The sequence below is a fragment of the Coturnix japonica genome, chromosome 1 (assembly GCF_054131305.1).
Source record: "Coturnix japonica strain WE chromosome 1, WE-NBRP24, whole genome shotgun sequence".
Taxonomy (NCBI): Eukaryota; Metazoa; Chordata; class Aves; order Galliformes; family Phasianidae; genus Coturnix; species Coturnix japonica.
In genome coordinates, this window is record NC_140663.1 from 55,283,842 (window position 1) to 55,308,346 (window position 24,505).

Below are 24,505 nucleotides of genomic sequence, written 5' to 3' on the forward strand. Positions count from 1 at the left end.
TGTAGTGGCACCAACCTCTTTACCTATGGGTAAACATGAGGGCACTGTGTGAAGCTTGGAATTCTACCCTCCACAGTGGAGGAACAACCCTGCTAAAGAATCTGTCCCCTTTTTTGTGGTTAGCTCCTCTTCAGATACTGAAAGGCCACTCTCAGGTCACCTCTCAGCCTTCTCTTCTGAACAGCCCCAGCTCTCAGCCTGTCCTTGTAGGAGAGTCATTCCATCCTTTGGATCACTTCAGAGGCTCTCCTCTGGACGCACTCCCAACAGGCCCACATCTCTCCTGTACTGAGGACTCCACACGTGGATGCAGTACTCCAGGTGAGGTCTCTCCTCAGAACACAGAATAGAGGGGCAGAATCATCTCCCTCGTCCTGCTTCTATTGAAGCAGCCCAGGACATGGTTGGCTTACCGGGCTGTGAGGGCACACTGCTGGCTCACATTCAACTTGTCATCCAGAACAAGCAACACCTGTGTTGAGGTGGTGCCATTTCACATCCCGAGGCACCTGCGGGCAGTGAGGGCACCCTCTGGTGGCAGGAGGTGCCATTTCCCTCCCCCCCTCCACAAATGCAAGCTTTGAAGTCTCATTCACATAGAACAAATAAATTCACCGTCTGCTTCTTACACTTAACTTCATTCAATGGGCAGATAAATAAAACAGGAGCTCGTTTTCTAAATAAGTCTAAATTTATTCATTCCCCCTAGTAAAAAAAAGTTTGGATTACAAGTGTCTGGACAGTATAAAAAAGTACAAAAATGGGTTCCCATAGATTTCTAATACATTAATACAAAGTGCATGACTACATACAGTTCATTCTGCATCACTACCAGGAATGGAACAGGTGGGAGGGAGTGTGGGGGGGAAGCAGTTGGCAGTTGAAATCTAGCAATAAATAAATAAATACAGAAGAAGAGATGATCCGTATCAGAGCACAACCTACCATCAGTACTGCAGCCTCGGGTGTACAGAATTACTGATGCTTAAAAACATGGACTCTGATAAAGGCAGGTGTCTGCAAGAATAGCCAGTATTCTTGCTGAAGCCCTTATCAGACATGACCAACTTAGGCAGTTATACAAGTATCCGCTCATTTGGTTGCAGATGAAAAGCAACGCAGGTAGCTTTGTCTTCCCATTCAGAATCTCAGGGAGCTTAGGGAAAAAAAGAAAAGGCAACACAATAGAAGAGCAATGAAAGCTGTAAGGCTGTGGTAAGTCAGAGCCTTCTTCTGATGTGCTCTCCTCAGAGGCTGGACTACCCGACAGAAGGGAGAAAGGAAAGAACTGCTTTGAGGATGGAGGCTCCTCTTAAATCCTGCCTATCCTTTCCTACCTATATTTTCATTTGCTAACTATTTCCATTTCAGGAAGGGAGATTACATAGAAATCCAGTCCTAAGCCCTACCCACCAAAGTCTTATACAGATGACTCACGCAACAAGGAAAGCTCGTAGCATCCATTGCAGAACATCCCAAAAAAAGAGTAAAAAAAGAAAAATCCCTTCCCTCCCCCCAAAAGCAAACATAATTCCCAAGTTACACAAATTAAACCTTCATAAAGGAACATGAATCAATAGGGAACTAAAATTGCAGTGCACTCCTCCAGGAAGCTGCTATCACCCTAAAGGCAAAGTGGAGTTTGAAGGAACATCACACTGGTTTGCACACAAGTTCAGCTGGGAATCTGTGGAGGAAACAGCATCTTTTGATCACACATATGCAAACAGAGCTGCCTCTATTCAGCACAGCACCAATCCTAATAGAAGTCCAGTATTTACAAAAGCCTTGATCTGCTGGTGAAAAGCTGCGGGCCTCCAAAACAAGCACTGTGAATCCAAACCACAGGTTGGAATCAGATTGCATCCCTAGACCTGAGCCTAACTTACTTAGCAAGTGGCTTGGTCCTCTGTCAAGCCCGAAACCAGCAAGAAGTCTTTTTTGTGGTCACGTTTTAGCTGCACTGGGCCAAGAGATATAGCAGTTATCTGGTTTTGGCCATTGTCTACAACATAACTTGGGCATTGGGTTGTTTTCTTGGTCCTCCTCTAATCACCTGTCAGTTACTACACAAAGCCCAGAGGGTCTGCTGCTAGGTTAAAAACAAGTCTCCCATCCATTTCATTGTGTTCAGTTCTCAGGCAAGTCTTCCTCCCCCCTTTCCTAGCTAAGAAGGGAAGGGGTAGGAGCACTTCCCTAAGAGCATCTGTTGTTGGGAGGCTGTTTCAGATAACTATCACTTACAGTAGAGATGTCTGCAGTTAACAGTCTGCCACATATCTGTCTGTCTCACAAAGTCAGTAGTATAGGGCAAGATCTCCACACCTTCAAAATATATATATCTATACAACTAGAGAGGTGACAATATTTATGTGCATTAGTTCATCTCATACATGTCTAAAAATGAAATATTTTCTTAGGGATTTAAGGTAGGTTACCAACCAACTTAAGGAAAAAAAAAAAACAATAAAAACCCTTACAACCAGCACTTCTTTCAATACAGAAAGATGAACTACATACACTTTAATATATAAAACCCCATCCTCAAGTTCACTTGTGAAGGGAGTGGGAGGGAAAGATAAGAGGGACAACCTTGCAGCAGCATTCAGCTTCACTAAGTGTTCCATAGCATCTTAAATATTATGTACAGTCTTTTCTGAAAGGATACAAACTACCTTCAGAGTTTGTGGGATCGTAGCAGTAAAACCCGAAACAATTGTAGGGAATAGTCTTTTGGCAGCATAGCAGGTGTCCAATGTGAACAGAGTCACTTTTCTAGTATTTTTCCAGAGAATAGAGGATCTGTATAACTGTCTGCGGCTCTCCAAGGAAGTCACCACTCCTCTTGGGTAGAGATTGCTGGAGATTGTGGTCCTTCTTGTTCTGGCTTCTCAGTGGCAGACTTTTTATTGCTACAGCAAGGTTTGAAGAGATGAGTGTCTATGAGGACTTCCCCAAAACGCCCTTTGTAAATAATTCCACAGCAGACCTTTTGCCTGAAAGAAATAGCAAGGAGAGATGCAGGTAGGTTGCGATGCTGATTCCTTGAGCCTCTACATTGTCTGGCTATGATAGGAAGGATGAGGCTGCCCAGAGAGAGGAAGCAAATCAAAGTCTAAATCCACATCGTTTTGGGGAAGGAAAAACAAAACACAAGAAGCCCATCACTAACAAAAACCAATCAAATAAAACAACATACACAAAACAGGCTCTCGTTTTGCTTCCCAGAGAAATTTCAGATACAGTTATCTAGGCTAAGCTAACCTTGACAACTATGCATTTAAAAACACCATTTGAGAGGAGGCAGCAAAGTCACAACGATTCCAGTACAGCAATTAGCTAAACAAGGGATCAGTGTGCTGCAACACGCAATAAAACAAAATCAGCAGCTCCAACAAAATCTTCTGCTTTTCCTCTCTTTTTTTTCCCCCCTCTTTTTAAATGACCACCATCCCAGGTCAACCAAATTCAATGCTATGCTTTGCTGCCAAGCTAAGAGTAACCCATGTACATGGTAACATGTCACGTCTACAGAGCACGGTTTTAAGACAAGACAGTGACACTTGGAATATCATTCCTTACTCCCAGTAATGTAAGAACATCTCTCCAGATAACATGTTAAGTGTTTAGGAACTGGAAGGAGATAGGGAAAAGTCTTGACGCACAGTGTTCCTTTCCCATAAGACAGACACTGTAGAATACATAGTGACTTCAGTGATACCTCTAACTCCAGTTAAGCAGCAGCAGCATCCCACAAGCTCCTGAGGAAGCAGCTCTGATCACTGAATATGAAACAAACTGCTGTCTGTACAGAGCACACCTTCTGTTTCATTTTACCTTTTCCAATATGTGAGATCTAGAAAGGAAAAAACCGGTGTTCTGCTGGACCCAGCACTCATCTCTGTGTCAGAGCCTTCGTCAGACTGGTTGCTGTAGCAGGGGGATTGAGCTGGGGAGGCACTTGAAGTGGTGCTGTGGGCATCAGAGTCTGCAGGGTGAGGGAGAAGAAAAACAATGCAAGAATTAAGACATGCAGCAACTCACCCCTTTCCTCACTTCAAAAGGTGACATATAGATGGGAACTGGAGAGAAAGACTTTTGTAATTAACAAGAAAAGCCTCATAGTAACCCATTTTTTCCACACTTGCCCCTGCCTACTTCAAAAGATCCTTGAAAGAACATCTGTCATCGTTTGGGAGACTACAGCAGGCCCTGTGTGTGAAGGACTCCAGAGGTTCAGGGTCAGAGTCCCTAGGTCTCAAATGCAGCATGCTACTCTTTTAGACATGATCCCAGTTCCTCTCTGTAATCACTGAAACACTGTTGAAGTTGGTCAAGATCTTTGCTTCAGATACAGCCCTTCATTGCAAATCTCCTTTCTTACTCATTAATTTAAAATCCTGCAAAGCTCTTCCGATTAGTACAATGGATTAGGTAGCACAAATCTCCAGCTGGGGCAAAACTGCAAGCTATCAACTTCAGGTATGCAGCTGCACATCTAAATAGAGATACTGCTAGCCTCCTTTTTAACTGTCTCTCTCATCTACAGTAACACAATTAATAAGAATTAACTGTTGCATGTTGGATGAGCAGATAAAAGCTCTTTGAGTCAAGGCCTCCACTGGTTCTTCTGAGAGCAGTTCCTTCAAGTCAGGTAGAGTGATGGAAAACAGAACATCAAGACAGCAACAGTTAGGAAGCTAAAAAGTTTGCTTTAGTGAAAAAAACCTAGATTGCTGTTATATATTTAGAGCGTTACTGACAGATGGCTTTGTGGGAAAGATTTGAATCCATATCTACTTGAGAGTCTCAAGTGCTAGTGGAAAGAAATCACTGAGACTGGCAGAAGGTATAAGGAGACTGTACAGAGGAACGTGGCAGGAACTTACAGAGTGTGTGTGTACACTGGGGGGGAGGGCAGAACGTAGACTAAATAGAAAGCCTAGACTGAAAACATAGATTGAAGAAAAAGACTGATAGTGGTATCAGCAGAGCAGCCTTTCTTGAGAAGAGAGGGCTGAAAACTATCATAGCACGTTAATGAGAACAGTGGGACATCTCTTTCAACTTCAGTGAGGGCTTTGCCCAAGAAGTTTTTCCAAGAGATGTGTCATTTAAGTGTGAGATACAAGCTGCAATTGCCTACTCCTTCCAACCCTGCTTCTAACCTCTCCTTGCCACTTCTCCACCTGACACAACCAACCCCCTGCAGACATTCATACTGCACACAAAGTCCCCCTTTCATTCCACCCCCTCCCCAGACACAATAAGAGTTGACATGAACAGAGAAAACCTAACTGTGTGAGAGCACAACTGAACCCAGGAGGTGACTCAGTGTGGCCACTCAGCACTAAGTTATTTTAGGGGAAGCCAAAGTTTATAATCAAAATCTGTTTGAATCTACTTACTGTGTCGCTTGAATTCTTTTTGCAGCTTGCTGATTTGATTGCTCTTTATTCTGCTTCCAGAGAGAGTTTTCATTTTCTTTGGTTTCAGTGTTGTTTTCAGACTGGGTCCAGCCCTGGCATCTACCACCTACAACACAGAAAAATACACACACAGTGATCCTGAATTATGCCCAGATACGCCTTTGTCAAGATGTCTGCACCGATTTAGCTGAAGGTACTCAAAGAATCATTATGGTTGAAAAAGACCTCTAAGATCACCCAGTCTAACACCAGCCCATCCCCACCATGCCCACTGACCACATCCATATGGTTACTGAACAATTCCAGGTACAGTTGAATGCACCACCTCCCTTGGCAGCCTGATCTTCTTACCAGCCCTAGGCCCAAATTAATTAGATCAAAACAGAACATATGAACAGCAGTAGCTGCACGATATTAGTCTTTAATTACCTGATGAAACCACATTGATTTGTGTGCTGCACAGACTAAGTCACCTTGCTTGTTCAAGCTATTAAGAAAAATAAAAGTGACCAGTCTTGGACAGAGGCCAGATCTGTAATGCTTTGAGTGTCATAAGAGACTTCTGGACAAAGTTATGAATTGAGAAAACAAGGAATTACAAGGTAGGTTAGTCTGTGACTCCATCCATGGCTTGCAAAATCACAGTTCACACATAAGTCCAACAAAGACAAGAAATATTCCAGGCAAGCTTTAGAAACACCGGGGTTAGGGAGGGAAAGCACATGGAAAATAGCAACCCCTAAACTCTCTCCAGTGTCTCCCCTCTGATGTAGGATGGACTGAAGTAGGAGACGAGTCAGTTTGGGGGCAGGGAAGAAATAAGATAAATCAACTAACGTGATTCCAGTTTTTTTTGGATCCCGCTGGCAATTTTTTCCATCTTTTCACCAAAAGGACGCAGGCATTACAAATGTCTCCTGAGCGGGCCTCGTGGAGCCTGGGAAAAGTGAAAAGCAAAGATCACTTTATAGCAATTAATCAAAACAATCATGCAATAACAGTGTCAGAAGCACAAGGGGAAGGGTTCTCAAGTTATGATTTGCAGGCATGGTGATTAATCTGGGGGGCTCCATCAGTGCTATTCGAAGACCAGGCCTCACTTTCAGAAAAACATTATTTCATGTAGAAATAGAAGGCACTGTAATTTGCCACCAAAAGGAGGCTAAAGAACCCTAGCCTCGTTACCTTCTGTTGTTTATACATTGTCTGCCTTGTTTTCTTTTAAACCACAGCTTCAGTGACTGGATTGATCTGACCAGAGAGGAAGAGTGAATAGTCCTATTCCTTGGGCATAAGCAGGGAACAAAACTCAGATCTGACAAAAGCGTTTTCAGCTCTCAGCTTTCTCACAGTGCTTCAAGGATGAGTAACAAACACCATCCAACACATCGCTGCACACTTGCAGGACAGTTTCAGAATCCACAGCACTGGATTCTGAAGCAGCAAAACTTGCTTCCTTCAGAAACCATTTCTACAGCTAATCCACACTAGAGGAATTCACACCAAAGGGGGACGCACAGTCAGGTTTTCCAGCTGTTTAAATGGGAGGACTTTGAAGCATGTATAGATGAATGGGGCAGGCTCAGATAAGCCCTTATTTGTTTAGAGTTAAGACTGCATTTTTCACCTTGGCAAACATATTTCAGATAGCGCGAGACCAAAAGCCCCAGTATTCTGCAAGCTTCTTTACTGCTGTTTATATAAAAAGCAATGGGCCTTCACGGACTTTCCACTGCCAAGGACAGCAGCCAAGAATTACGAGGGCAAAAACTGTCAGCATCAGATTTATGAACAAAAATCCACGGTCAATACAAAGCACTATAAAACCATACATGAAACGTGTGTTTCTAGAAAGGGGGGCAGGGAAGAAAAAGGAAAGAGACGAGGTAAAGACTCACAAAGACTACAAAGATTTTCACACACGAAGTTAAATGCTTGAGACAAACACCGTGTGTGTTTTATCAGCTCTTAACAGTGGATGCAAGCTCAACTTTGGCCTAAGATTTTGATGAGAGTCCAGTGAGGCTGGAAGGACAAAAGCTGAAGATAACAACAATGTATTTTTCCTGGGAAAATAATTTCGAGGAAAGCTACAAGAGCAGAAGCTGTTTATTTTAGTGAGGTAATCAGAAGAATTCGCCTCTGACAGCGCACTGAGGCATATTTAGACAAAACTCTCCACGTTCCAAAAAGTTAGAAGGCCACAGCAGCTGGTACAAGAAAGCACTGCTATTTAGCTTTTGTCACTGATACTTCCAAACAACATGAGGCACAGCTTTGATTAATTAGAAAGCTGATGAATTAATTCTTGCTCTTCATCAGAACAGTCTCCAATGTGAACTTTTAATAACGTATCAATAAGCCTTACCAGAACAACAGCACCGATAGCCAAAACAAGGTACAAGCTTTATCTAATGTCCTCGAAGCTCCAGAATAACCAAAAGCCTCCACAGATCCGTGCTGCCTTTCACCTCGTGCAGGGATTTACAACTCTAAGGTTCATGACTAAGTCACTACACCATGGTGGGAAGGAATTGGCCAGAGCCTTCAATGCTGTCATCTACTGCAGCTCACACGAGCAGCCACAACAGGCTGATAACCCAGCAACGTCACACACAGCAGCAGAGGAACCAGCCCCGCAATGGGACAGCCCCAAGGAGGCTGGGGCTTTCCCCCCATACCACCTACCCAAGCCAACCTTGTCTGACAGCACATCAGGTGTGCAGATTGTAGATCAACACCCTGAGTGATGCAGAGTTGATTGAAGGAAGAAACTTACCCAAAACAGTTCTGGAAATCCTTTTCGTAGCGTTTACTGTCAGTGAAACGAGAGCTGGATGACTTAGCTCTGCAAATACAGCAGCCCTCTATACTCCGGTACATCTTCGGTTTGTGAAAGCCAAACATCTTTTCCTCCCAGCTGTGGCCTGCTGAAACAAACAGGAACTGGTGTTACTTATCACTTTTTAGATACTGAAAGAAAAACCTGTGTGATTCACTGGGTAAACCAACACTGGGCTGTAATTCAAGACAGATAAGAGTACCGGCCTAATCTATCTTGTATTGCTTCCGAAGAGCAAATGCACCTAATCCACACTTAATCTTACAGAAGAGTGAACGACAGCTGGAATATCAATCAATACCCACTGCAACAGGCAGGCCAACTGCAGTTCTCCAAACACATACCTACAGCAGCAGCATAACCCAGAGGTGCAGATGCAGCACAGGAGAGCCGTACACATTCCAGCAGCCAAGCAGGCTGCAGGACGAGCCATGCCAACCCACCCCAGCCCCGGGTCACAGCAACCAACCAGGCTGTCGTCATCAGCCACCCTCGCTGCAAACCCGCTGTGCTGAAGGAGAGTAGGAGTCACTTCAAACGAGCTGCAGCCATGCCTCCAGGCTGTGGGGCAGACATACCTGAAAAGCCGCTCTAAAGAGCAGCAGGGCGGAGCTCCACAGCCCTCAGTGGAGCACAGCACTGGGAAGCTCTTCCTGACAGCCAGGCCCAGACAAGCAGCCTCCACAGCAGCAAAAGCTTTTACCTACACACACTTCCACCAAGGGCACCTCGCTGCCCAGGCTCAGAAAGGCCTCCACACCCCCAGCATATCATGCCTTCAGGCCCAGCCCAGGCTCCAAGAAGGCCTATGTCTGAATCGACTGCAGTGTGCCCAGTCAACCCCGTGCTGTAGCAAGGCACCCCGACACTTGTCATCCATCACATGCAAACTGCTCAGAGGGGACAGCCCACCAGTGACAGGAAGCTCCCCGACAACAGGCTTCCACTATTGAGAACTTCTGCTTTTAAGAACTGAAAGGAGACAGAGCAATGCAAATAACACCATTTTCTCCCTTCCTCTAATGTAACGGTCAAGTCTTGTAGATGCTAACAAAAGAAACAAACAGCTTCTCCCCATCACATCTACTGAGAGGTCTGGGTGCTCAAGGAGAGCCTTCTGGAGAGCATCACCACATGTAGAAGAACCTGGTCAGTGGGAATTCCCAGCCACCTCAAAGGCCCAAGGACACGCACAGAGTGAATAATGAGAAAGACAGAGGGGATGTTCTCCCTTTCAACCAAGGTGAACTCGTGGCAGTTTGGCACACAATTGAAGCACTGCGCTCCTTTGTGCATGTTTGGGGCAGCAGCTCACCTGAAACCAGGTTCTCCCAAGGATGGCTAATGCACACAGCCAGCAGCACCACCCCAAATGCTTCCCACAACACTCTGCTCGCTCTATTAGCACAGCAGTAGCCGGGAGATCTAGTTAGAATCCCTGGACCATCAAGACAAATAAACAAAGGAGTGTCTAGGCAGACACTTCAGAGTATGTATTTTGTTTCTCGGCATGCAGCACAGCCCTTCACACAGCTGCCTCTCAAGGATACCATGTTTAACAAGCCTCTTGAGATCCAACAGCACGGCACCTTCACTGGGGAATTTCTAGCTACTAAACAGTGACTTCAGATGATGTGAATCTAAACAGTGACTTCAGATGATGTGAGTACCTTAATCTGCGATCTGGTGTTTCTCTTTAGAAAGACAAAAGATAACTGCAGGTTCACTAGAGCTACAAAACTTAACTCACAGAACTGATCACAGCTATTTGATTCATTTTCTAACCCACTTTCTTCAGAAATCCAGACACTGATGAGACCATCTCTGCCACCAGCTGGTATTTATGTATCACAGTAGAATAAGGTGCACGTTGTACAATTGATGCTCTGGCAAAGGCTGGCATCAGACATACATATTCTGGAAATATTTTGTTTTGCATCATCGCTGCCATTCTCACAGGAGCAGCCTTTCAGTACAGTCTTTCAATAGGAGGGAAACTAGTGCCATCTGTTTCCCACTTGATGAATGGTCAGTAACAGTATTACCATATATCATGCCTGAATGGGGAAAAGCTAGTAGCAAAACCACAAGTAGAACACATTTATCTGACAAGTGCAGTTGTAAATGGAAGGCGTCAGCCCAGTTCCCCATTGAATCCTAACCAGGGGCCATTTGAACATTATGCACTAAATATTCTGTCAGCTGCAGAGCTCAACAGCTAATGCAGACTGCATTTAAGTTTACAAGTACTTACCAACACTGCTAAACTTTGAAGTACTCCATCCCAACTTTCATTCTAAACCATAATTGTGCACCTACTGCTGGAGTCGGCATTACCTCTCCATAGACTTAGCTGTAGTTAGGACACGTGACCGGGCCATTCAGAAGGTTTAGCTGAAAGCTTTACAGCACAGACAGATCTTGAATTAGAACCAGAGAGTTGTCCTCCTGCAAACAGAGAAGCAGTTGTCCCCCCAAGTCCTGAGTTAGCAACTCAAGTGGAAGGAACGAGTTCTCTGTACCTCTGCCCTGACATTTTAGGAGAAGCAGAAAGCTCAAAGTCAAGCAGCAGAGTAGGCGGGGAAGAAAAACACACCCTGCCTATTACGTTTGTGAAAGGTTGGTACAAAGCAGCATGCATCACATGCGTGTGAGAGCTCTTTCATGCTTTTGTTGCCTGTCAGGACTAGAAATTGGGACTCGGTTTTCTTTGCAAAGTTTAACGAGATGATCTAAATTAAAAGGCATTGCTCCAGATGCTCATTAAGATTTCAAGTCAAGGAAGAACTTCTGAACTTTTCAGATTAAGAAAAGCTGAGCCGCTTTCATTTGCCTTCCCAGATTCCTCCGCATTCTTCTTGATCACCCAAGAAGAATGAGAAATCTGTAATAACAGTGAGGAAGGAATTCCTAGAAGGCAGGCACGTCTCCCTTTGTAACGCAATTATCAGGCCACTCAGAAGGAACACACTCACCTGCTTCTCATGCAGCTGAAAGAAAACACACCCCCATGTTACAGGAGAGCCAAAGGATGCCAGTCTGACTACTCCACACCTCTCTTCTCCTGCCTCCTTGCTCTGGCCTGGATCATTCATTCTCTGTGCAACCCAAAGCTCCCAGCACCTTGAAAAACAGAAAGGCTACACATATGCTGGCTTCTATGTGAGTGAGTGCATACATCCATGCACACGTATGCATGCAAGTAACACTTACATAGCTGCCCAGGGTGCCAGAAGTCAAGGGGCCTGCCTAGCTAATAACTCCTAGGCCTGTCTCCCTACTGAAACAAATGGATATCTCTGTGCTGGAAGGCCAGAAGAGCAGAATTGTACCAGAGACTCAGTGTAAACATACCTCCCTGTTTACATGGTCTAAAAAGAAACTTAGGAATAGAAGTTAAAATCAAACTACAGGAAAAAAAATCACACTTACAGAAATCTGTTCTCTCTGACCAAAACTTCACTGGAAGGAAAGCAGCGTTTGGCCACTGCTACAATGCAGAACACTAGAATGAAGCAGCACCCTGCAGAATTCTAACTGGATAAGCTCAGCTCAATCAGTGAGCCAACTCTTACACCAGCCCTGTCTGCAACTACTGTAGCGCAGCAGTGAGATCTCAGCAGAACTGATGCAACTGGCAGAGACTCCCAGACCACACTGAAATTAAACCAGACATCGCTTTTCCTTGTTCAAGACTCCCACAGTGCTCAAGCTGGGTCACAGCCACCCCGAGTGGAACTGTCAGTAGCCGAGCTGTAGAGGAGCCTGCTGACCTGCTGATCTCCTATGGGAAACACAAACCCAATCCATTTACACAAAGAAAAAGGAGTGAAAGGCCGAGGTATTTGGGCGTTCCTGCACGCTGCTCTGAGGCTACCGCTCCAGAAGGGATAGGCCAAAGCATGAAAACAGTAATCAGTAAGATTTGCATAAGGAAAAAAAGAAATCCTAAACCTGTCCCACCTGCAGACGTTCCACTTCCAAAGAGGACTTTCCCCCCCCGAAACTCCTATTGCAAAACTAAAACCACGCTCAGCCTAAGCAGGAGCCCTGTAAGAAAAACCTGTGCTGCTCAATGAGTTCTGTCTGTGATGCTTATCTGGGTGCACTGCAGCTGTTAAGACGCTGCCAGCAACCACCTGCTGCTGGAACAGCATCACGGACACTCGGATCACAAGACGCTGAACAGGTTTGATTATCATTCTCCTGTAAGGTAAGAATGTCTGATGAGGACTGCAAGAGAAATAGCAGAGGGATAGGGTGAAGCGCCTTCACTGAGACACTTGTACGTCTTTAAGCGGTACCAGCAGTCATTTCATGCGGACTTTGGACAGAGCACATCCTACAGAAATTCACAAGCTCATGAAATGGAGCCCCACCCCTACGTTCTGCTGGGCCACTGCTCCCAGCGTCTGCTTCCTTCTGCTGGACAGCCCCGGCACACAGTGGGCTTAGAAACGGAGCCGCATCCATCGCTCACCACAAAGATTTAAGAGAAGCTGCGTTGAGAAACAGTGCAAAGCGCTTTAGTGACACAGTTGTTTCACATAAGCGAGGCAAACCACCGCAGCTCTAACGCTGTTTATTGTGATCCGGGTGAACGTTCCCACACTCTTAACATCTTTCTCCTAAGCAGAGAGCAGTGCTTGCTTCTGACAGAGCTGCACACAGACACCGGCTTCCAGGGATCCAGGGAGTGGAGCAGGGAGGAACTTCTCCCACGGGCTGAGAAGCTCAGCGCCTGCTTCCTGCAGGAGCACAGCAAGCCCAGAGGTGTGTCTGAATACCCCACAGCTGCAGCGATAGCACAGCCCGGAACGCTCGGCTGCCCCCAAGGACTTCTTTACTAGGAGAGTGGTTAGGTCCTGGAACAGGCTGCCCAGGGAGGTTGTGGATGCCCCGTCCTTGGAGGTGTTCAAGACCAGGTTGGACGGGGCTCTGGGCAACCTGATCTAGTAAAGGTGTATGTTTGGTGGCCCTGCCAGGCAGGGGGGTTGGAACTACATGATCCTTGAGGTCCCTTCCAACCCGGGTCATTCTGTGACTCGCCGGCACAAAGCCGTCCCGAGCAGCGCCCGCTCCGAGGCTCGTGTCATCCCTCTCGTATAAGAACATCGCGGACCACACAGCGAGCCGGAGCCGCAGAGAAGGGGCTTTCCGCAGCACGTGCGGGGCTGACAGCCCCACCTCGGGCGGCGAGCACGTGGTGTCCGTGCCCGAGCGCACGGCTCAGCCTCAGCCGGCACCTCCGCAGTCCCGACACGCGGCACCGCCGGAATTTTCGGGGGTCCGAACGACGCGGGCCCCGGGAGCCGCGCCGAGCCCTTTAAATCCCGCCGCCCCGCTCACTCGCGCGAAAGGAAACGGCGACTCAGTGCTGGCGTGAGGAGCAGAGCGGAGCCGGGTCGGACGACGGACAGGATGAAGGAGCCGACGGCGCCGAACCCTCCCGCGGCGGCGTGCTCGCACCGCGTGGCACCGCGCGGGGCAGCGCCGCGCTCCGGCCGCGAACAAAGGCCCCCCCGGTCGGGCAGCCGGCCGACCTACTTTCCGCCGCCCGGGGCCAGGTGGGGCGGCCCCCGACCCGCTGCCGCTGCCGCTGCCCTCGCACGGGCCGCACGGGGCACGTTGTGCCGGCCGCCCCCCGGCCGTGCCGCTGGCGGCGCCCCCTCCCCACCCCCGTGCGGTGCGCGCGGGTTCCTCGTGGCTCGGCCCTGACGTAATTCAAACATGGCAACAGTTGCACTTCAAAGCGCGGCGCGGGGCTCCGGGACCCGCGGGGAGGAGCTGGGGGGGACGGCGGCACCGCACGGAGCGGCCGAAGTTTCGCCTCTCCCCGAAAGTCGCCCCCGCCCCCCGCTCCACGCGCTCCGAGCCCCGGCCCGCCCGCGGCACACGGCGGCACACGGCGGCCCTTTGTTTTCCCCTTGGCCGGGCCGAGCTCCGTGCCAACGGGATTCCGCCTCGGCAGCGCGTGTCAGGGCCCCCGAGCCACAGGTGTGAGCGGCCGCACCTGCACCCAGCACCGCCGGGCTCCGCTCACTGAGCGCAAACCAACGTGCCGGGGAGCAGAGTTCAAAACAGAGGAGAAAAATAAAAAGAAAACAGCAAGAAAAAAGCACGACCACAAACTCCCAACATTAAAGTCTCCCGCCGCCTCCCGGCCGCACTTTTCTCCCCTCCATCCCGCAGGTACCGACCGACTCACCGCTGTCCCGCAGCTCAGCCCCGCTCGGCGCCGCCTCGTTCCGCGCTGTGCCCCGTGGCCGCTGCTCCCGCCGCCCTCCGTCCCGTCCCGCAGCTCCTCCAGCCCGTCCGGCCGCCCCGCAACGCTCCGCTCCGCCGCCCCCTCCCGCGCTCCGCTCGGCCCCGCCCCTCCTCCCGGCTCCCGCGCTGTGCGCACGCGCGGTTCCCACGGCTCCATTCTCAACAATCGCGCCGTCTCGTTCGCGCGCCCCATTGTCCTTTTAAGGCAGAAAGGCGCGGGAAGCCCGGCACGGAGGGGGCGTTTCCCGCGTGACGTCACGTTCCCGCCCCGCGGTGGGCGTTTCCCGCCACCTGCCGCCCCGCGTTGGGGGCGGGGCCTGTTTGGCGCGTCCCTCCCGTAGCGCGGGAGCTTTGGGGTGCCGCCATCCCTGAGTCTTTGAGTCTTTAGGGTCTGAATTTACCCTTAAAGGCCGCCCGGTCCAACCCCCCCGCAGTGAACGGGGACACCCGCAGGTAGATCAGGTTCATCCATGTTATGAATGCTGACACACAAGCGCTAGCACGGGCAAAGTAGGGCATTGGTCAGCTCCGACATCTGATCCTATTGTGTTCCGCTCCAATATTAATGAATAAACAAACACAAACAGGCTCCTTGTTGGGAGGTGAACAGCAGCTGTCAAAACCAAACCCCGGCAGCTGTTCCCGCTTCAGTCTTGCAAGGCATAAATGCTCACAGGGCTGGGATTTTAAAGCAAATATATCAACAAAGCAGCAGAAGTATCTGTGTTATGATTTAGGCAGGTGGCTACAAGTGAACGGTGACAGCAAAGCTTGAGGACAGGTATGAGGTTCTGCTGTGCTGCCTGGGTGCTCAGTGCAGCACTGAAGGTGTGAGAGTCACTGACAACAGAAACTGCCTCTCACCTAGGAAGCAAGCAGAGCATTTGCACCTCGGCCTGCCTAATAATAATAGAGCTTAGCAGAGAATAATAACCTTTCTGAGGAGCTTTTAATTGGTGTGTCAGATTCCTTTGGAGGAACATAATTCTCTCAGATTCTTCAGGGTTTGCTCAAATTCTATAACCACACAAAAAAAAGCCAAAATATTTTATATTACTGCTTAAAAACCTTTAGTGCAGCTTCAAAGGCGCTTCTCATTTCTTTGCGGCGCTGTTGCTTTCATCCTTATTAAAGCCAATAAGGCCATTCGATGTGGATTTGTATTAAGGCGATTTGAAGACACCATTAAGAAGATCAGCCCTCTGCCTGCCAGGCTGTTTCCTGTCAAAAAACTCATCTCTTCTTACGCTGCCTTTTGAGGCACTTGAAAAACTGGAGGCCGAGTGGAAATCTACCCCTGAGATCTGGAGGGAGGAGCTGGAGGCAAATGTTTTTGCAAGGGTGGGAGGGAATGGAGTTGGCTAACAGAGCCACCACATTACACAGATAACTTCAGATAGCTTAATTGGATTGAATCGGCTAATTGGACTGCAACAAATCAACCAAATTTGACATTTAACATGCGCAAAAATCCACGACGGGGGCAGGCAGGGGAATAGGGCAGGCAGGGGGAAAGCGGCATTGAAGGTGGGGAAGGTGGGAAGGCTGAAGGAGCCACTCAGCTCCTCAGGACGGATACGTTCTGTTCAGAAAATGAAAAGATAAGAAAAGGTGAAAGACCTTCCAAGAGAAAGTGTTCGCTCACAAACCTGTGTAGATAAGGGGTGGACAGAAGCAGGATGGGAAAGCTTCAGGCAAGTTTGATGTCAATCGCAAGAACCTCAAAAGCAAACTGAGTGTCGGGATGGTTGTTCATGGTTCAGGGACTGGCCGTACAAAGGGGTGAAGGGCTGAAATAAACAAAGCAAGACACACATGTACCCGCAGTGACTTCCCACAGGGCTGACTCCCTATTCATATTGCAAATGATGGCATGCGAAGAATACAAGGACCCAGTTGTTGCCTCCGGGGCACATCAGAGCTTGTGTGAAGCATGGGGAGTGTGCTGCATAAGCATGTGGTGATCTGACAGACATCTTAGGGCCAGCAGGAAAATTTCTCTGACTTCACTGGCCCTTTGATGCAGAGACCACCGAGAAGGTAGGGTAGCATCAGCACAAGTGTAGGCACACGAGGGGAAGGATATATTAGGATATTGGTCCTGTAAGGCCACAGGAGGTGTTTTGCAGCTTGTCTGCTTCTCTCCAGGTAATGTACAAAGACTATCAGTTGAGCTTTTCTCTTTCTTGCTTGGACTGTCAGTGTGATGAGGCTCAGCTGGGAAGGTTTAAGGCTGATGAGGTACCATGGGAGAGGGACATAATCCCTCTGGGACTGAGCTCCCCAGACCAATTTGGGGTCCCAGCCAAGCAGCAGTGCCCCGATATTTGTGGGATGTAGGGGTCACCCGGATCCACAGGGAATGTGGGTGAGTGTCTATGGGGTTACTGGAGTGATGGCACCCCAAGTGAGCTCCTGCCCTTCTTACAAGCCCTGGGGGCTTCTGGAAAAGCTGCAGAGAGCAACCTGCAGGAGGTGCCCTGGCACCACCCTTCAGGCACGGGCACTTTGCAGAAAACAGCTAAGCAAAGTGATTGCTATTTACAGCACTGTGAGCTGGTCAGTCAGAGACACTCCAAAAACTGGCCTTCCTAAAACCAGCCAGCAGTGTGGCTTGTGAGATGCTATTTTCAGCTTGCTGTCAAAATAAATCTCTGTCCTTGGCTGGATAAGTGACTCTTCTTGTCCAGACAACCACCCCTAGCAGGGGCTGAGCTAGTCCTAACACAAGGCTTCAGAAACAAAAGCAACGCTTACTGGTTGCTTTTCTTTATCTGGAGGATGGCGGTAGGATAACTGGATGGCTCTGGATAACTACGAAACTGACCTCTTGAACCGATCCATCTTTGCACTCAGAGTTGAATGGCTATTGGGAAATCATCTAATTAGGCCCATGAAAGCAAAACCAAAATTGTGGAGGGGTTAAAGCTCTCCTGCTTAGACCTTTTGCTAATGGCTTGAATGAGAGGGAAGATGGTTCGAGGTTCCAGACACCTTCCTCTGCACCTGCCCTGGTTCTAGGCAGCCCTCAGGTGTGAGGATGCATTAGAGCCCAGAACGCACAAATGCATGTTCTGCAAAGGCCCAGGTGTTTCCCAGCTGTGTGTGTGCAGAATGTGCAAATGCTTCTCACCTGAATGGCTAGGCCAAGCCTAACCTCCTATGAAACACATCTTGCTGTAAAGTTTCCATTCATAGGATGTCTACGAAACAGAGGGGGGTTTGTATGCACCATTCTTTAGCGCAGCAGCAGCCCTTTAAAGCTCCTTTTATAAGCTGTGGCCAATGGGCTCTCAGCATGCTCCTCACTGTCAGTCAGCACGTAGATGCCAGCTGGGGCTCTGAAAACAACATTTGGGGCTGCGGTGGGAGGCTGGGGGACAAATAAGAACCACTAAATCCCAGAGTCCAGTTGAAAGCAGTGTCACCTCTCTGTCTATCCCAAGATAGATGAGGGTGTTGGGTGTGATACGTCAGCAATGCATGCCAGAGACTCTGTCTTGGGGACAGACTGAAGTAGCTCGGTGCCATAGACCACTTTCCTGCATAGCTCTCGCTGTCCTTAGCAGCAGCCTATTTAGCTCTGGTAAACAGTGCACTGCTTTGTGACTCCTGTGCCATGAGGGGTTCCCTCCTAAGCCCCTGCTCCATGCTCTTGCCACTCTTTGCCTTAAAGCTGGGATTATTTATATGCTGGTTTTATACCCACCCCATCTCAGGGCTCAGCAGCGTCCCCACAACCTTTTGACTACAACAGTATACCTCCCTGCAAGGCTTACGTAACCCACCACTGCCATTGCTTCCAGCTGCATGTGTTTCTAAGACCTTAAACGCACTGAATACAGCACAGTTCCTACACCCATCGGGTACATTCAGCCTGTGGTAACACCAGTCACAGAAAACTAAAAATAATAACTCAACTCCAACAAACTTCATAGTATAAATACCATTAAAAAAGACCAACCAAACACACAAAAGAACAGTTAATAAAACAATTACCTTGCATTTCTGTGAGCAGCTTCCGTGGGTCCTCTTGATGGTTGTAGTGCACATTTTGAGCACTGACCAGGGCAGGATTGAGACCAAAAAGCAGTATCTCAAGCCAGTGTTTTTCACTAAACACAGAGTCACCTCCCACCATTAGAACAAGACAGAAGCCATGATTCTTGTTTTGGCAGAGGAATACAATGCTTGTGGTTCTGTTCTGCTTGTGAGATAGCAGTGATATTCATGTCTGTGTTTCTGATACTTCAGAATAAGAAACTGAGGTCACACAATGTGACGACTCAAAGGAAATAAGCTGTAAAACACTTGCTCTCACCTTTACCTTCTCTTCTTCATGTGCCCTCGGGTCAGTTCAGCTGTGAAGTGATGCTGGCTCTGGTGTGGGATAAGCTGTTCCAAATGTAAAGTGGCACATGTGGCTCTGGCCTTGCGGGGCAGAATAACCTTTCTGGCAAAGCCTGCACGTCTGTCTGCTGTGGGCTGAGCTCATGTCTGTTCTTTGAGGGTGTTATGCACCCAGACTCCCAACCAGCCAAAGCACATGAGACCCCTGCTTAGCCACTTGCCATCTGGGCAAGCTTTCAGATCCATTGCTATCTCAGCATTTCAAAGGTACATGCTGCACTGCTGCTCATCCACTAGGAAAGCAATGTAAACGTACATCCTCACCCTGGTTCTCTCCTCCTCAGAGAGGCTCCTGGCCCCACAGCACCTCCACTGACACAGAGGTGGTGCTTGTGGTGCAGGAGGTGGTTGGCACGGGCCCTGCAGACCTCCAGCTCCTGTAGGCAGGGGGTTGCCATCACGGCTCACTTGAGGCTGTCACCCCTTGATGGGGTTACGGCTCTGTGTTCCCTCAATCCTTCACTCTGTCCCCATTTGAAGTCTCCACAGGCGGCTGCTTGGCTGCCTGAGGGCAGCGAGGTGGGCCGCTGCACACACCAGGCCTGTAGCGTGGCAGCCGAGGAAGAGGAGGCGAATTCTTCATGCTCCAGTTGCTGTTTTGTTCCCGGCCCTGCAGCTGCTGCCCGCCGAGCCTGTGTGCTTCCCTGTGGGCCCTGTCTTCCTCAGCTCTCCTTCTCTTTCTTGATCTTTGAGCTCACGCTGGTTTCCCACATGTCAAACACGTTCCTAAATTTATTTTACATCTTCGATAACCATTTGGTCCTCCCACTTATTTTGCTGCCTTTCCTCGTTTCTGTTAGGATTCCTTTTGGATAAAGGTGGTGAGGCACTGGAGCAGGTTGCTCAGAGAGGTGGTGAATGCCCCATCCCTGGAGACACCCAAAGTGAGACTGGACGGGGCTCTACACAACCTGATCTACCCATGGGTGTCCCATTCACTGCAGGGCAGTTGGGCTGGGTGACATCTAAAGGTCCCTTCCAACTCAAATGATTCTCTGATTCCTTCTTTAGGAAGCTGCTGAGATCAGCCAGAACTGCTGCAGGTACAGATGCAAGAACTTAGCCTCATCAAAACTTGTTTGTTCCCTTGCTTCAGCATGCTTTGCCTTTCTACTTCCTTGCAACTCATGCTGAGAACACGCTGCCCTTGGAAAACCCTTGTCTTGCTGCACTGCAGTACCACAGCCATGCACTGGTGCTAGCTCCAGATCCAAGCAAAGGACAGCAGGAAGGTGTTCAGACTGCCCTGCTCCCTGCCAGCTGTTTGTCTTTGTGCATTTCATGCATTTTTAATCATACACACTTCTGTTTGTCTTCAGCTTAGTGCTCTCATGAAGAAAGCACGGCATTCTCTTGATTTGCAGCCATCCGCTTCTTCGCAAGAAAAACCCCGTTTTGTAACAGCCTTTCTGCAAGTTGGGAGCTGGTTGCACCACAGAACAGTATTTGAATACGTTATTTACATTTTTTCAGGGTAGCTAGAGGGGGTTTGGTTTTAATTAGCTGAGTAAGAGAGCCATGAGCGATTACACAGACACGGAGCTGCTACCATCATCTCCCAGCTCCTTACCCACGGCTCCTGTGCCAACATAGCTAAAAAAGAGAAGAAAAATAGCATAGTCCTTTGGAGGCAATCGTTTTGTGAAAGAGGGGATGGGGAGATGAATAAAGACGTTACAGTGTGTGTTGTGCCTGGAGTCCTCAATAGCTTTTCCATACCTGATTCACTGCCTGAACCAGAGGCAGAAAGTCTCCACTAGCCCCAGGAGGAGTGAAGGCAGCGTGAGCCCTCCTGCCCCAGGCAGTACTATGGGGGACAATGAGGAGTTGGGGTGTTTATTGCATGGTGACGTTGCCCGCTGAGAGCTATTTCAATGAGCAACAGGCTCTTTCCTCCCCCATCTTGATGTAAAACTCAGCTTCCTTCTCTTCACAGCCCTCATGCTCAGCACAGCAGTCACTCACTCAGAATGCCCCTGCTTATGAAACTTGAAGGGAGGGAAGTCCAAGGGGATGAGGGCATCCCAGGCAGCTCTCTGAGGAGGAGCCTCACTAAGCAGCTCAGCCTGGGGCTTCAAAAGAAACAAGGCCAGCTATGTTGGTAGAGCGGGACAAGGCATCAGGCTTGGAATGCTTGGGAAAACTTGCAAGCCGCCCTGCATCAGTTTTGGATGAAACATTCCAGCACTCTAAAAGCATGCAGAAGCTGGTCCTGTTACAACACCACAGGAAAGCTTCCTTCAGCTGCAGGCCAAGCACAGATTAGAGATTGATGCATGCCAGCCTGAGCTGGAGAAGTGCTTCTGGTACCTATGGCCCAGGGTGAGCTCTTAGGAAGAACAGGGGTACTATTCTTTGCATTACTTTGCACTGTTCGGCCCTGATCTAAAAGAAAATAGGGTCTCAGATATGCTCAGAAAAATGTTCTGGGCTGCTGAGCTGGATGGGCTCTCCCCAGGGTTTCCTTCAGTTAGTGCTAAGGCCAAACATACTGTTCACAAGTCTGTCTAGAGTTAATGCTGCAGAAGCCTTCATCACTGCCAATCTCCTGCCTGTCAGACATGGCATCTCATCACTGCTCTGACAGGCTATGGCTACCAAGGAGATGAACACAAGGCTTTGGAACGCCTTCATTGGTGTGAGCCATGCCCTCCACAGAGACAAGCATGCTGTACTCAAAATGCCGAGCAAGGCCAAGGTGCAGCAGCCATGGTGGATCACCTTTGTATTTGCACCTCCTATGGCGCACGTTTCAATCAAAGACTGGAGAGTTCACAGCTCCTCCGTACAGACCATTCCTTATTTCTCAGCATTGTGCTGACATGAATGACGAAGCCTGGAACCCATCACAGCTACCCACACTAGCCCTGCCAAATTCATGCTGACGTCTGAAATTCTCTCGTAACAAAGCCTGCTCAGAGGACACATGCAATAGCTTCTCTGGTCTGCAGGCTTTTCTTTGGTCTTCCGTGTTCCCGTTACCAGGAAGGAAACGTTAAGAAGATGAAGGCTGGTAGAGCCCGTGGGTGGTGTTTTACTTTAGTTCCCAGTTTTACTAAAAGCCATTTTTACATAGGGGAGGAAAAATGTCCTGTGCACCACACCCACTTTCAGCCAGCTTCCTGCTATTTATACAGTCAGGAACCACAGACCATCTGCAAGAGGTTTAGATCTCAGACAAGCCAATAGCGACACAGTTCCAGGCTGGTGGGTTCAGCCTACGTGGTCTGATTTAAGCACATCCTATTTATCTCACTGGGTAATGACAGTCAGAAAGCTGCATGGGTGTGAGCAGGTAAACTTAGTTCAGGTGCGAGTATCGATCAGACGAAACAGACTAAGGAGTTGAAGCATGAGATCTTGACTATCCGAAGTACAGGAGCATGGTGTCCAATAGTATTCTCAGGTGACTCCCTCTTTGAGCCAGAGCACAAGAAGCTTAAAAGCTTGCAGGCATCCCCATCACCTCCACCTGAGCATAACTGCTGCTTCTTGGCCTGGACAGCTTTCTTGTCCCAGTAGACCTTGCTCCTGGGGTAGAATGAGTGCCTGATTTAGACTCGGGATGGAAAGCCAGAGGGACTTGCTCTTGCAACCATCTGTTATTCATTTCTCCATTCTGGTAGACTAGCACATGCCCACATGCCAAAGATCCACAGGTTTTATAAATGCCTTTAATCTGGACTTAGCCACAGATGAGAACCTCAGGGTACTTCTGTCACAACAGCACAGAGAAGCTGCTCCCAGTCACACACCAGTTCAAGCCGAAGGCCGAACAGCTGCTTCTCTTGGCAAGCCAAAGGCAGGCCAAAGACAAGACCCAGCGCTCTACTGCAGCTCCCTGCCTGCGGAATGGGACACACCATAGCACTTTGATTAAAGGTCTCTGTAGAAGACAAAGGGACCTAGAAACGAAAGCCACATTTTTCTGGCCTCTACCCTGTGCCTCTCTAAGGCAAACGTGGAATTTATCTTCATGTCCAAATGATTAATATATCATAGAGAAAACCAAACCAAACAAAAAAGCAAAACCAAAAACCACCATCAGACCAAAACTTCAGTCTATTCCCCTTACATTTCTTCGTCCTTAAGCTCTTATATTTATGCTAATATGTCACTTGGATCCCTTTGAAGAAATGAACTCAGTATGAGAGCACAGTGCTGGAGGGGAGACTCATAAAAATTAATGTTAGCTTAACCTCCGCTAGCTGCCTCTGCTGGACTTCTCCAGGCTTAATTAAAAGCAGCCAAGTGAGGTTTCCCTTCATAGGGCCAACTGGAGGAACTCATCTTTTCCCTCTGGCTGCAGAGGCAGGGCAAGGAAAATGGCTTCCCTGGGCTAATGATGGCCTTTGTGGAAACCTCTTGCTGAAAGCAGGACAATATAAGGATTGCGGAGCATCCTTGGGGTGCCCACTGCATTCTCCGTTCCTCTCTCTTGTTGGGATAAAACAAGCCCCATGGTGTTAGAGCTCCTCAGGCATTAAACCTGCTGCACATTTCAGCCAACCTGAAACTCACTTCTTCACCACACTCACTTGTGCAGCATGTAGCCCAACTGTGGGGCTTGGCTACTTCTGCTCCTCATACAAGTCAAGTAGACTTGCCACCACAAGCAGGAAAAACAGTGTCTTAGGGATTATTCAATTACTTACACCATTTTCTCTAATATATGTGAACCTCTCAGACTTAAACCATAATTTTACATTTCTGGATTCCACTGAATCAATTACTGAATGATAACAAGGCTGCCATTCAGTTACACAGCAACAAGAGCCTCTACAGCAATGTTTCTTGAGAACTGTGCTGTGGGTAAGCACTGCGGGGGGGGTTTGTTCCCCCCTGCTCCCCTTCTTCCCCCCAGAAGAGCTCCGAAAGGTCTGTGGAGAATGCAGATGGGCCTGTTACAATGTCAGCCCATCCTGCAGAACTGTACCTCTCCAGTGACAAATGAGCTTCACAGTAGCTTAGGCAGAGAGTTCACCTTAATGAACCACTGTGGAGGAAAGCCATACAGAAACATTTCCCATTTCCTTCACATCCTATGTAGAACTCAAACCATTTTTTGGTGATACGTCTGATGGAAGAGCAGGAGAACAAATGTGAATGTCAGCAGTGAAGTTCTCCCTGATAGCAGTGACAGGAGTTCAGTCTTTGAGTTGACGGGGTGACAGAGAGGCAAGTGCTTTGCTCTTAACTTGAGCACAGTCTGTTCCAAGCAGCCTACCTGAAACGCCGACAAGAAACAGATCAGAGCAGTGAGCTGCTCTGACTCTTACCCACGTGTGTTTTCTCAGACAGTTTTATTCTACTTTCCCTTTGCAGAAAACACGGCAGTGTTCCTAGATTGTACCACTGGCGGTGCAGTGGGGAGGAAGTTATTTGCACTTCCTCATCAGGACAAGTTCACTCCTGCTGTGTATCAAGTATTTACAGCCTTTAGGATGCCAGACCATTACATCTCTGATTTACACACATCAGCCTAAAGCATTCAGTAAGGAAGTGTGTTAAGTGTGATCACTCCTACTGACATTTGACAACACGAAGCTCTGTGGAT

At 48.4% G+C, this 24,505-nt stretch overlaps 1 protein-coding gene across 4 annotated transcripts; it reads right to left on the minus strand.

The window, feature by feature from the left end:
• Window positions 1–672: 672 nt before the first annotated feature.
• Window positions 673–14,589, minus strand: SINHCAF (SIN3-HDAC complex associated factor). 4 transcript variants are annotated; one of them, XM_015866070.3, is made up of 6 exons: window positions 14,480–14,589; window positions 8,209–8,356; window positions 6,267–6,366; window positions 5,409–5,535; window positions 3,838–3,988; window positions 673–2,996 (listed from the first exon to the last, which is right to left on the minus strand). In XM_015866070.3, the coding sequence occupies exons 2-6, from the start codon at window positions 8,334–8,336 to the stop codon at window positions 2,834–2,836; spliced, it is 669 nt and encodes a 222-aa protein (XP_015721556.1). In that variant the 5' UTR covers window positions 8,337–8,356; window positions 14,480–14,589; the 3' UTR covers window positions 673–2,833. The 4 variants fall into 4 exon arrangements, with proteins under 4 accessions (XP_015721556.1, XP_015721567.1, XP_015721561.1 ...); XM_015866081.3 differs by having other exon boundaries at window positions 8,209–8,359; XM_015866075.3 differs by having other exon boundaries at window positions 14,472–14,589.
• Window positions 14,590–24,505: the final 9,916 nt, after the last annotated feature.

What these genes read in the sequence shown, in the direction of transcription:
- SINHCAF (XM_015866070.3), bottom strand. Translation starts at nt 8,336, where the DNA reads ATGTTTGGCTTTCACAAACCGAAGATGTACCGGAGTATAGAGGGCTGC. An exon ending in CCAAAAAAAACTGGAATCAC is followed by an intron (nt 5,536 to 6,266) that starts GTTAGTTGATTT and finishes TCTGTGTTGTAG; the next exon opens with GTGGTAGATGCCAGGGCTGG. An exon ending in AAAAGAATTCAAGCGACACA is followed by an intron (nt 3,989 to 5,408) that starts GTAAGTAGATTC and finishes CTCACCCTGCAG; the next exon opens with ACTCTGATGCCCACAGCACC.